This window comes from Neomonachus schauinslandi, chromosome 12 (genome assembly GCF_002201575.2).
Source record: "Neomonachus schauinslandi chromosome 12, ASM220157v2, whole genome shotgun sequence".
NCBI classification, from domain to species: domain Eukaryota; kingdom Metazoa; phylum Chordata; class Mammalia; order Carnivora; family Phocidae; genus Neomonachus; species Neomonachus schauinslandi.
This window is the reverse complement of record NC_058414.1, coordinates 501,060-513,100: the sequence shown is the minus strand read 5'-3', so window position 1 is coordinate 513,100 and position 12,041 is coordinate 501,060. Positions and strand designations below refer to the sequence as shown.

The 12,041-nt window shown below is 58.4% G+C and overlaps 1 protein-coding gene across 2 annotated transcripts in view; it reads right to left on the bottom strand.

Annotated features, from left to right (window-relative positions):
* OGDH (oxoglutarate dehydrogenase) overlaps nucleotides 1-12,041 on the bottom strand; it is a 71,755-nt gene that overhangs the window by 45,065 nt on the left and 14,649 nt on the right. For both annotated transcript variants that reach the window (XM_044919972.1, XM_021703754.2), the window contains exons 2-3: nucleotides 10,524-10,772; nucleotides 18-209 (exon numbers count right to left, since the gene is read on the bottom strand). In XM_044919972.1, coding sequence (XP_044775907.1) covers nucleotides 18-209; nucleotides 10,524-10,745 — 414 coding nt within the window. In that variant the 5' untranslated portion in view covers nucleotides 10,746-10,772. The remainder of the gene's footprint in view (nucleotides 1-17; nucleotides 210-10,523; nucleotides 10,773-12,041) is intronic.

Here is a 12,041-nt window from a genome sequence, read left to right as displayed (position 1 = left end):
CGGCGGGCGGGCCTTACCTGGTAGGCTCTGATGAGAGACTGCACTGCCAGGTGGTCCTCCACCAGCTTGTCCACGTTGGGCTGGGCGTCCACCAGGGGCTGTGCTCGCGCCGTGGCAGACAGGGAGCCCGGGCTCAGGGGGAGCGGGCTCTGGTAGGCGGTGCCCGGCAGCGCTCCAGCATTGGTGTTTCGGAAGAAAATGTCCCATGACTAAAGACAAAGAAGGAACTCGCATTACCCCATGGCTCACCTAGGACGTAGGCTATATTCGCCCACCAGCAGGCTGGTGGGGCCGACTTGCTCCTACGCTGGACAGCCCGATTCCGCCCCAGAAGGGTGGGGCCCTGCTTCCATTATTCCCCCGGGATGCCCCCTCTTACCCCCCACCCCTAAGACGCAGATCATGTAAGGCTGCCCTTCCATCAAAACCCCAAAGGCCCAAGGTCGCACAGCTCTGCGGCACTCCAATGACATGCCCACTGCTTCGGGGCGGGCGGCCTGGGAGGCAGGGGAACAGAGGCTTCCCGCCCCATCCGGCCCCGGCCCAGTTATCTGGAAGACCAGCGCTCCTGGCCCTCGTCTGCAGCTGCCCCGACGGGACCACCTGAGGGGGGCCGAGCATTCCAAGTATCTCTCCAGACCCAGAGGCCGGGCACAGTCTTGGGGGGCCCGGGCTGGCCTTGCTCATGCTTGTGTTCCCAGGTGCAAGATGGAATTGGGGCCCTTGTAAGGAGCCCAGGGCTCGTATCTGGAAGCCTGCCATGCTCCTTCACTGACCGCTGGAGAAACGGCCTCGTCTGTAATTCAGGAGGGCCACTTAGGAGGTGCGGGGGTGCGGGCTCAGAGACTGAACTTGGGATCTCAGCTCCGACACCTGGGTGGGTCACCCAACTTCCTGTGCTCTGTCACCTGCAAGAGGAGGACACCCGTGCGTAACCCTCGCAGGTCTGTTGTAGAGATCGAATCACATGGCTAAAGACTCTTCTCAGAACGCAGTCCGTGGGCAGCGAGAACTTCACTGGCGTTACCGCTGCTCGTGATTTCCTCTGTGCCAACACGAACGATCTCATTTCCTTCTGTCCTTCTGTTCTCGGTATTCCGTGCTTGGAAGATTCCATTTGCAATTTACAGAGATACCACGAACTACGACAGTTTATCACCTCAAGCAAAGATGTAAGGTTTCCAAAAAAACATATTTCCGAGCTCAGAGAACTGAAGGCTTAATAACATTCCTTTGGAAAAAAGAACACTATTGAAAACCCGTAAGTTCAGACACACAAAAATGTCATCCTTCCTCAGTGTCTGAGAACCTTTCTGTCAGTAAGCAGATTGAGACCCATGACAAACACTGCTGGACTTTTGTGCTCACCATCCCAGGAGGAGCTACCGGGACACTGTCCCGAGGAGCTCGGCCGGGGCTCGGCGGGCATCGCATGGGTGGTCCGTATGCGGACTGACGCCATGGCGTGGGTCCTCGCGGTCTTCTGGCTTTCTCAGGCAGGCTCTGTTCGGGGCTGTTCGGGGTCACTCGGGCCTGGCGCACTTCCTCACGTGGGGCAGCCTGGCCTCTCCCTACAACTGCTTTGGAGGGAGCTTTGCAGAACGTTTAAATCATTCTACAGTAAGAACGTATTCTCCCTTTTGTGTTCAGAAAAGGTAATTTTTAAAAATCAAATCATTAGCGGGATGACCATCCAACACGGAGTGGTACACTTTATGTGACTTTGTGTCTCGGTAACAGTTTTAAAATGTTTTAACCCATTAGTCCAGGTTTTACTGTTTGTACCTTGCTGGTTAATTTTCAGCGTGTCAGCTGACGGTAGACAGGATGTGGGGCTCTCTCCCGGCACCTGCCTTTAACGCCGACATAAAGCCTCTTGTGCCACAAAAACTGACAGCCGGGGCACACTCTGCAATCCAGGACTCGGGGGCCCAGGCCCTCCCCTCGCCCCTCCAACGGGTGCCAACTCTCTGGCCCTCCTCTGACATGGGTGAAGGGCAGCGTGTTCACCAGGGAAGACAGCTGCCTTCGTTTCTGGAGGGAAAGAGAGGCCACCTGAGTATCGACTCCTAAGGGAAGGGAGGCTGCCTCTCTGCTCCCACCTGCTTCGCTACAAGGACACAAGGAGCTAACACACTGGACCCCCCACGTACTTCTGACCTCGTGGAGCTTTTCCAGCACGTCCAAGGGAGCCCCTGCATCTGGGGAGTGGCTCTGGCCCAGGGCTCTCCTGGCCTCCGTCCAGGCCTCCAGTGACCGAGGACCTGGCCCAGAAGGAGCCCCTCGGAGGCGGCAGTGAGGCAAAAGCCAACAGCATGCCGCCCAGAGCACTGGGACGGCCACAGGGACACGGGTCAGCGGCAGCCCTCACGTAAACACCATCGCGCACCCGCCCACCCTGCCGAGGAAACGCAGACATGAAAGGCCTCTCCAGGGGAGGTGGAGGGCACAGCCAGAGACAAGAGCGGCAGGGGCCCCATCCAGCCCGGCCCCGGGAAGGGGGGGCGCAGGCGATCGCCACCATCGGGCCTCCTCTCTCGACCTTCTTTTGTGCTTGGAGTCCAACTCCAGGTGATCTCCAATTGGCTGAGGACAAACCCACAGCTGCAAACCCGGCGGGTGCTGGAGGCGGTCAGAAGAAACTGGTTCATTCCAGTCCTGCAGGGACGGGGAGCCAGCAGCAGGACCACAGCTGAATGCGGCTCCTGCCTCCCGTCACTCACCCCCACACCCAGCCGGCCTGGACACCTGCCCTCCAGTGGGACCCCCCCAACAGCAGCGGGCCCCCCCCCAACAGCAGCGAGCCGCTTGCCACCAAGACCCGGGAGGCTTTCACACGCAGACCTCTGCAGCGGGAGTCCAGGGCGGCGTGGCTGCATGCACTTGCACACCCACCGCCCCTCAACCTAAAACGGGCACATTTCAGGGTCACCCAGACCTCACCAAAGCTCACTGAATAGGTCTCTGGAAGCGGAGGTCATGTTTTGGCTGCAGGCCTCACCACCCCACAGAGCCGCTTCCATCCCTCCAATGGTTTCTGCTGCCCAAGGAGCCTCTCTCCCTCCCTCACCCCTGCCCCTGAACCCGGGGCGGGGGGGTGGGGACACGGGGCCTCGTCATCACCCGGAGAGGGCTTCCTGTCTGAGGGGCGCAGCCCTCGCTGGTGCACACCTCGGCAGCAGGTTTTACAGACCTGCACGCTCACCGGCTGCCACACTCGGTGGAGAGGGGGCCGCGAGGCTGCAGTGGCCCATCAGGGGAGCCCCTCCCTCTGGAGGAGGAAGCTTCCAGCAGAGGATGTCTGCCCCGCCCACCTGCTCCGTGGAGGCCAGCGGCCCCAGGCTTGAGTATGTGCAAACACGTGCGCACAGGGCACATTCGCATTCGCATTCCTCTCCGAGCCAAACCCATTCCTTGTCTGGACACCCCAACCCTGGGGCTCCAGCAGTAACTGCAGCGACAAAGCCGGAGTGAAAAGAAACCCAGGGACCGGCCGGTGGGGCAGATTTCACAGCACAGACCCTAAGAGCGCGTCCGGCAGAGTCTCTGGAACACCCCCGACCCACAGGGCACAGCCGACCCTGGCTGTGGTCTGGGGCTGCGGTACTTGGCCCAGAGGGTGGCCTTCTGTGTCAGACGCAGCCGGGCGCAAGTCCCAGCCCACCTCGCCGGGCCATGCGCTCACCGCCTCCTCCAAGTGCCACGCAAGCCACCAGCCACCACAGACTCACGCCGGGGTCCACACACCCCGTCGCCAACCTCTCCATCTGCCTCTGGCGCACAACCAACCCCCCGAGGAAACTCTCCGTCCCCCTGCCTGCCCTTGAACCTACCAGTGGCTGCTAACGGACACTCCGTCCTCTGTGCACCGCTGGAGAGGGAGTGGTGGCCTGAGCACCAGGGCGACGAGAGAAGGCGCCTGCCCCCGGGGGGCCAGCTCCTCGACCCAGCAGGACGGGAGGCTTCCAGGGACGTTCTGCCCGCACTGGACCGGGCTTCCCAAAGGCACTCAGGATGTGCGCAGGCAGTGCTCCGTGACGAGGTGAGCACTGTCACTCACAAGTTCAATCCCACGGACACCCGCTGAGGCTGCCTCTGCGCAGCCTGCTTTCAGGTTTGGGGACGGGTGGACGACCACACAGAGCCCCTCCCTCAGGAACGGCAGGAACAGGAGTGAGCGTGGGAATTCGGGGGCGGAAGATGGCACTTCGGGGGCAGCTAGTGCCGTGAGCCCTGCGGGACAGGGTGACCCGGTAGAGACAAGACTGCAGAGTTGGATGGAGCCAGGCCACAGGCCACGCGGGAAGAGGGGGCAGCCATCAGCGGAGCTGAGACCATCACTTGTTGCTGAAATGACCTCACCAAAACACGGTAGGTTTTAAGTGTGAATGAGTAGAGTATTATGGTTGAAACGACACCAGAATTCTGACTCCCAATTTCACATAAACGAAAGCATTCACCTATAGCCTCGAAGCTCTGTTCCAAAATCCATCACCCCCACACCCTGCCAATCTCCCAGACCTCCCGTATCCATGACGGGCTCTCCCGGCCGTCACACACCGTCTCTGCCTAAGCAGAGGAAGCCCTTCGAAGGCTGCGCACGGGTCCCTTTCCCTCTGCAACGTCCTAAGGAAGCTACTCCAGGCTTTGCACACAGCAGAGTCAAATTCAGACAGGTTCAGACTCCTCCTCAGGGTGAACAGCCTGACAAGTCAGCTGCGGTGCCAGGTGGGGTGTCAGGTGCGGTTCGGGGGGGTGTCAGGTGCGGTGTCAGCTGTAAACACCTGTGGCCTCCAGAATCCAGAGGCTCCACCTCACCTGGAAAAGGTGCTGATGCTGGTGAATGTGGCACATGGGTGTGAGGAGTTAGTGAGGCAAGTGAACTCTGCCCTCAGTTATTTATTGTCAGCAGATCACAGGCGCCTCAGGGACCAGTTCCTGGCCGTGGAGTTCCCATCAGAGATTGTTCACGCAGCGCTTCAGTGTCGGGAGGGGTGGCAAACACGCCACCCCGAGCCCTTCCACCCGCCTGGAAGGCCCCCAGGGTGTGTGTGACGCGGCGGCCAGCCGAGTGCGCGACCTAAGGGCCCCGCGCACAGCGAGCGCACCATGGTGGCGAGCCTGCCTCCCCCGGCTGGGCAGGGAAGCCGCTCCAGCTGTGCGCCTGCCAGATCCTCGCCTGCAAGCTGAGGGAGACACCCCTGGTGTACTTGCACACCTTCTCACATTTTGAAAAGCAGCTGCAGGATATTTGGATCTGTTCCAGAAGCTGAGATCAACACTCAACCCTGGGGTTACTGATGTTTACTCTAGCCACCCAATTCCACGCCGCTGGCTTCTGGGCTCACCACCCCGTTTCCTCCTGTCCAAAGTCCCTTTCAGATGCTGCTTCACCTGGCCCTACAGGCCCGCGTGACGCACCTCGGTCTGGTACATGTCACCCGATGCCACCACCGCCCTCTGCCGGCGCCCTGCCAAGGACCCTGACGTAAAACCAGCCTGGGGAGTGGGTAAGGCAGCCTCTGGACTGGACCAAACCCTGGCTCAAAGGCCAGCCCAAGGCTGATGAACTTTGGGTCTGGGTCAGACCCCAGCACCTTGACAAACAACTGCGTTATTAAGTTCTGGTATCAACAATGCTTCCCAACTGCCACGAGCACGAAAGTCAGGGCAAGAAGTGGCCAGTGGCCATCCTGACGCAAGGGTTTGGCTGCTTCAGGCTACTTCAGTCAAACAGATGGGCAGGCAGCGGTTCCTCAAGCTAAGGGTGGTCACTGGTGGTTCTCGGGCCGCCAGTGCTGCTCTGAGGCTCCCACCCTCCCCAGGCCCCCGCACACGGGTCCTCCAGCTTAGAAGGTGTGCTCGAAGCTCTGCACCGTGTCATATGTGTTCAGGTTACTGTGCCCAGCGGCCCAGCCATGGCGTGCTGTCACATGCCTTGTGTCCCTGCTGTGCCCGAAAGGGCTGCACTGGACAGTCCCCACATGCGCCCCATGTGCCCTCTTTGTGCCAGCTGCTGGGTCCCAGTCTTCCCTGCAAACAAACACCGTGTGGCTCTGCCCCTTCTGTCTGCTGGCAGGGCCGCACTCAGCCCTGGCCCAGCACCGCGTCTGGGAGGCAGGGACTCCGTGCCCTGGAGTCCGGGCCTGCTTGACTTGTTGCCATGGAGCTGTCTATACGCAAACAGTTAAAATTGGGGGTTCTGCCTGGGTACCCCTCGGTCACAGAAACCGAGAGAACTGATGCTCAGAGCGACACCATCGTGTTCAAAGCCCAGCAGAGCACAGATGAGGGAACGTCTGCAGACGAGCTCGGTGACCTTCCCTCTGTGAGGGCGCGTGAGCAGAACCTCAGCAACCCGCCAAGACGAGCAAAGGAACGCTGCCTCAGCTCTGCCCTGTGCAGTCTGCTGACCTTGACCGCCGCTCCCCGGTCTCTGCTCGAGATGAAGGCTGGCAGCCCCTTTGGACCGTGACAGAGAGGACCTCGGGGGGCTGTCTGGTGGCCTCGGGTCCTCCCACGCCTGCAGCACACCCCCCGCAGCTTCCCAGAGAATCTGAGTCTGGGAGTCACGACCACGTAGAGGAAAGGCCTCCTTCCCAACCCCCAAGCGCAGGGCAGCAGAGCCAAGAGCCCGCAGACCTTCAGCCGGCTCAGGGCTTGGCTCACCACAGCCCCCTGCGGGGGAGGCAGACCTGGGGCCCGAGGCCTGAGAGGTGACGCCCAGGCCGCGCGCACAAGGCCCCTGCCCCAGCACGTCTCCCTGCAGCCCCTCGCCACCGCGCTCAGACCGACAGGGACAGGCTGCAAACCCTAGCTCCCTGCCAGAACTGTGCAAGTGAGTCCCCCTGGAGGCACGTGCTGACGTTAGCGAAGGCACTCCGCCTACTGGGTGACTCCACACACAAACCACCGTGGTGGAGGTGCCTCTGATGTCGGAAGCCGAGTGTCATCGAGGGAGAGTGTCACCGCCGCTTCACAGCCTCCATCGGCCAAATCCCACAAAGTACCCCACGGACCTGCACTATACGTGTCTGTCGCCGAGGCCAGCAGAGGTCTCGAGCACAGCCAGGGAGCTTTCAGAACTGCAGGGTGAAAAGGCACGTGTCACCGTGAACTGGGGCTGATGTCTTTTTTCTCTGCTTGTCTGCCTCCCTTACACAAAACGACAGCATCATGTCTCATGAGCACGGAGGGAAGAGGCAGAATGGCACAGCCCGCAGGAGGTGGGACTGAAGGTGGAGACTCTGCGTCTGGTGCAGCGACCACGAGGGACCAGAGCTGTCACTACCCTTGGAGCGGCCCCGATGGCATAAGAGATGGGTGTGGTTAACGGGAAAAGGAAGACAGTGTTTCGGACGTGAGCTCAGGCCGCTAAGAAGGGCTGGCAGGGAAAGCAAGCTCTGAGGCTCCGGGGACGGCCAGAGGCAGAGAGGGCCCTCCCTCCAGCCCCAGCACCAGGAGCAAGCCAGGGTCCTCCCCAGCGGGGCTGACACCACGGTCCGCCTGGCTGGGGGCGGGGGGGTGCCTCCGTGCACAAATAGGGCCTGGCAGTGCCCAAGGCCTGCTTGTCTTAAATACTGACGGGGCAATCTGGCTTTTATCCTAAGTGTTTCTAAGACTTAAATATCTGACTTGTCCCCAACATGGCTGAGACCCTGATGAGGGAGGCTTTGCGTGCTGACACACAGGCCCCTGCTGAGGGCACCTAATGGGGTCCAGCGGTGGGCTGTGCTTGACAAGGCATTTAGACTAGAGGTGATGACGGGGATGGGGTGCAGTCGGGGCCAGCCGCCCACCTGGGCACCAGGAGCACGAGGGGCTCCAGCTCAGAATTGCTCGCGTACGTCACCAAAAACAATGTTCACGATGAAACATTTGAAAATACAAGTGTTCTTTAAAAACAAGCACACACGGGGCACCTGGGGGGCTCAGTGGGTTCAGCGTCTGCCTTCAGCTCAGATCATGATCCCGGGGTCCTGGGATCGAGCCCCGCATCGGGCTCCCTGCTCGGTGGGGAGTCTGCTTCTCCCTCTGCCTCTGCCCCTGCTAATGCTCTCTCTCTCTCCCTATCGAATAAATAAAATCTTTAAAAAAAAAAAAAGAAAAAGCACATACGCTTTAAGAGAGGCACAGCTGGCTGAGGCTGAGAAGTAGACGCTGGCGAGTTATCTTGTGAAGTCTGTTAGGTGTGGTGAAGACAATATTCCCATTAGTGAGAGTCGTGCTGAAATGACCCAGGTCTGGATTTGCTTCAGACACTCCCCTGGGCCCCCACCCAAGCAAAATCAACAAGCAAAAAAGAGTGGGGCAGGAAGGGGTTCTGGAAACTGGCAAACTGTGGAGTGCTATTGAGGCTGGACATGGGTCTCCTCACAGGGGCTCGTTTTATTCTCTTCTACCATTTGTTTGAAAGTATCATAAAAAATTAAAAAAATAACTGGAAAGCTGAGTGTACCACAGCAGGGAGGGCAGATGCTAAAATTGTTGTTTCCACCAGATATGAACCAGGTCTGCATCAACAGGGGAGAGAGAGGACAGGGCCAGCCCTCAGGGCACGGAGCCCACACTGCACAACCCACACGTGGGGGTTCTGAAAGCCAATCGATCTCAAGTTTCAAATCCAATTCATCATTTCTGCTTGAACTACGTGTTCTAAAACACGAGCACAAATGAAGCATTCTTCGGAAAGTCAATATTTCTACGGACTTCCCTGAGTCACAGAAGCCACTGGAATCTGACGCAAGCTCAGGATTGTGTCTCTGAAGAAACACGAACACATCAGGTAGGAGGCCTATCCCACCTTGGAGAGGCAATCGATTCCCTGTGGCTGGGACGGTGGATGAGGGGCATGCCCCCTGATTTACACCGCCCTGCCCACCCCTCCCCGGTCCTGAAGACGTGGCGTCCCCTAAAGAATCCCCGCAACAGAAACCAGCACATAAAATCTGGCCCAAGGATGCCACCTGCATGGATTCTCGTATTCAACTGGCAAGTCCCTTTCTGAGACCCTGCACACCTGCTCTGCAGCATGTCTGTGAGTGTTCGCTCTGACCGGCAGAGTCCAAGGACCCAGTGCCCACCCTGGACTCCTCCCTGGCCTGTGAGCCGTCACTGTGCTGTGCTCCCCAGGAGTGGGAATGAAGTCAGGACATTGCAGAGTGAAAAGGCACATGACCCCGTGCCCAGAGCCCACACCCTGCTACAGCCCAGAGGACAGAAGATGTGGTTGGTTCCACAGACACTATGTTTGGGGAGAGGAAGGGCGAGGGACAGGCCTGGGCACCAGATGACAGTGTGACACCCGGAGCCTCTGGCGAGGTTTAGCCCAGAGCCCACTGTGCAGCGCCTGTCTTCAGAGTGTCTGACAGCCAGCACCGCAGGGAGGGCCGCTTTCTAGGGTCACCTCTGCGTGGTCCCTTTGTTTACAGGCCAGGGAAACATCTACTCTCACAGGAAACCAGGTCTCACCTTGCTCAGGGAGCCACGTGGCCTCCAGGTTGCCAAGGGAACGGGGAAGGACCCGGCTGGATGCCCTCCTTTGCCGATCAAGGAGGCTCAGACCAGGATGAAATAGGGCCAGTGGCTCCAGCAGCCACACGAACGTATCCACCTTTAAATGTCACAAACATTTCAGGGTGAAGCTTGTTCTCAGGAGCCCAGTGGAAGCAGGCTGCCTTTTGATGACAAGACCCCAAGATTCACAAGTAAGGAGGAGGCCAAAGCAGCAGCTAATGGTGGCCAGCCTCTGTCGGGCACTCCTCTGTGCAGACCCTGGGCACCTTACACGTACCCATGTCTCCTCCAAACCTCCCATGGCCTGCAAATGTGGCATAGATGGCAACTTGGGGACCCACTCTCCAGTTCCCGCAACCGGGCCAGCTGCCCAGCCTGAAAACCCGTAAACATCACCGGCCAGAATGCTGGGAGGAAACTGAGCCGCCGGGCACGCCCTGTATCAAGCACACGTGTGCACACGGGGGCTCTCGAGGACGTGCCTTACGGGCGACAGAAGGGAATTAGAAAGAAGCCTGCACAGAATTTACTCTCAGATACAGGAGCATACTGATTGAAAATGCCATTTACACAGCATTTGCATGTGATGATTTTAAGGTTTCTCAGGAAGATGGGATGGAGCATCCGGCAGGGTCGTGGCTTCCGTTCGCATCCTGTCTTCAGCGTCTATCCCACAGCATCCTCCGGGAGGCCCTGGAAAGGGTGCACGAGCCTCTTCAGACCCTTGCAGGTCAAACAGGCCTTCTGTCCCAGGGAGCAGGTCTCAAGTGTGCGGTGTGTCAAGCAAGAGGGGAGCGCTCCTCCAGAGAGGTGGTCGCTGCAGGGCCCGGGCTGATGGCCGAGTTGCCAATGCAGAGGACTCCGCTCGGTGGCCTTTTTTGCTGCCAGCTAGCCGGCTGGCCTGCCTTCCAGAAGGCTCCTCAGGACACAGGTACTTACCTGGACAGCCGGCCAACATCAGGCCAAGACTGCAAACACACGAAGACATCCGCTCCTGGGACCCTTACCTTGTGTACGCTTTTGGGGTTTTCCAACCACGCATAGTACATTTCTTCCACATAGTTGGAACTAGTCCCACTGAGGAAGGGCTCGGCAGCAACGGGGGCGGTAAAGCACCGAATCTGCCCCAACGTCCTAGCTGCTGCTGGTCTGTTTTGTGAAAATGTCTTCACAGTCTGGGAAGCCGTCAACGGCCTCAACTTAGCAGCACAAGTCCTTAAGTGAAACATTCTTGTCCTGATGTCTCTCACGACGGTCTGCACAAAAAAGGGAAGAAAAGTCAGAAAGGGCATTTTATCAGACAGGGAAAACTTGTGCAGACTGTGGCTGGCGGAGACACTCGTGGCCGTGAGCTCCGCATCAGGGCCCGGGTCCGGGCACAGAGGACACGACCGAGCGCGTGCACACGTGTCCACCCAAACCCATCTTCTATGTACGGGGCCGTGCTCCACGTGACACGGGAGGCGAAGACGCAGCTGCGGTCTCGCTGGAGGGATGTGAGGCCAACGATACACATGGGACGTTCTAAAGTTTATGCGCCAAGACAATCACAGAAAAGGCAGCAAAGATTATTTCATGAGGATTAGATTAAGATTAACCATAAAATGAGAAAGACGTTTCTAATCTATCCTGAAACTATTGAGCAGCTCCTGGACTCATGGTGTTCTGGAACATACACAGAAGCTGGAAAAATATTTTGGTCACCCTCAAATAATTTATAATCAGGCAGAAGAGAAAAAGAATAAAAAAGGAAAAAGACACTGCAGAGAAGACACTGAGTCCCTGACAGGCACCCAAAATGTCAACAGAACCCCTCCAAAGGCCCGTTCCTTCCAGGTGGGAGGAAAGAGCAGACAAGGGAAGCTTTGGGAAGGCTACAGCTTTCAGGCCTCGAGGAAGCATTTAGCCGTGAAGGGGAGGAGGCATTCTAAGCCGAAGAATCAGGAGCAGGAGAGACAGAGAGGTGGGAAAGCGTGAAGGAACACAGAGGAAGAGCAAGAGCTGTCTGACACGAGACGGGGGAGGGGGGGTGAGCTGGACAGGACTGTGTGGAGGGTCCTGACGCCACCCCCAGAGCGTGGTCACACTTCATAAGCACTGGGGAGCTTGGGAAGGCCTGACAGGCAGGGGCTGCGCTCTAAACAGGTTCCAAAGGGGAAGTGCACACAGCGACCGTGACAGAAATGTTTACCTGCCCTGTGACACGTTAGGACTCCTCACGAACCCGGCAAACCCCTTAGAAGGCAGGCACCAGCTCTTCTGTTTACCGACTGCCTTTCTGAGTTTTAGTTTCTTTCTCGAAAGAAAGTCCCTAAGGTCATAGGGCCACTAACAGCAGGGCCAGGATGCAACGCCCGTCTTCCTGTTCTGCATGGCCCTTCAGCGGCTGAAGAGGAAGGGTGAGGCCAGGACGAGAAGGAAAGGACTGCGGGGGGGGGGGGGGGGGGGGGGGGGGGGCCCTTTTTTTTTTTTTTTGGGCCTGGGCCCTGGGTGTGTTTTTTTTTCTAAATTAAATAAAAAAAATT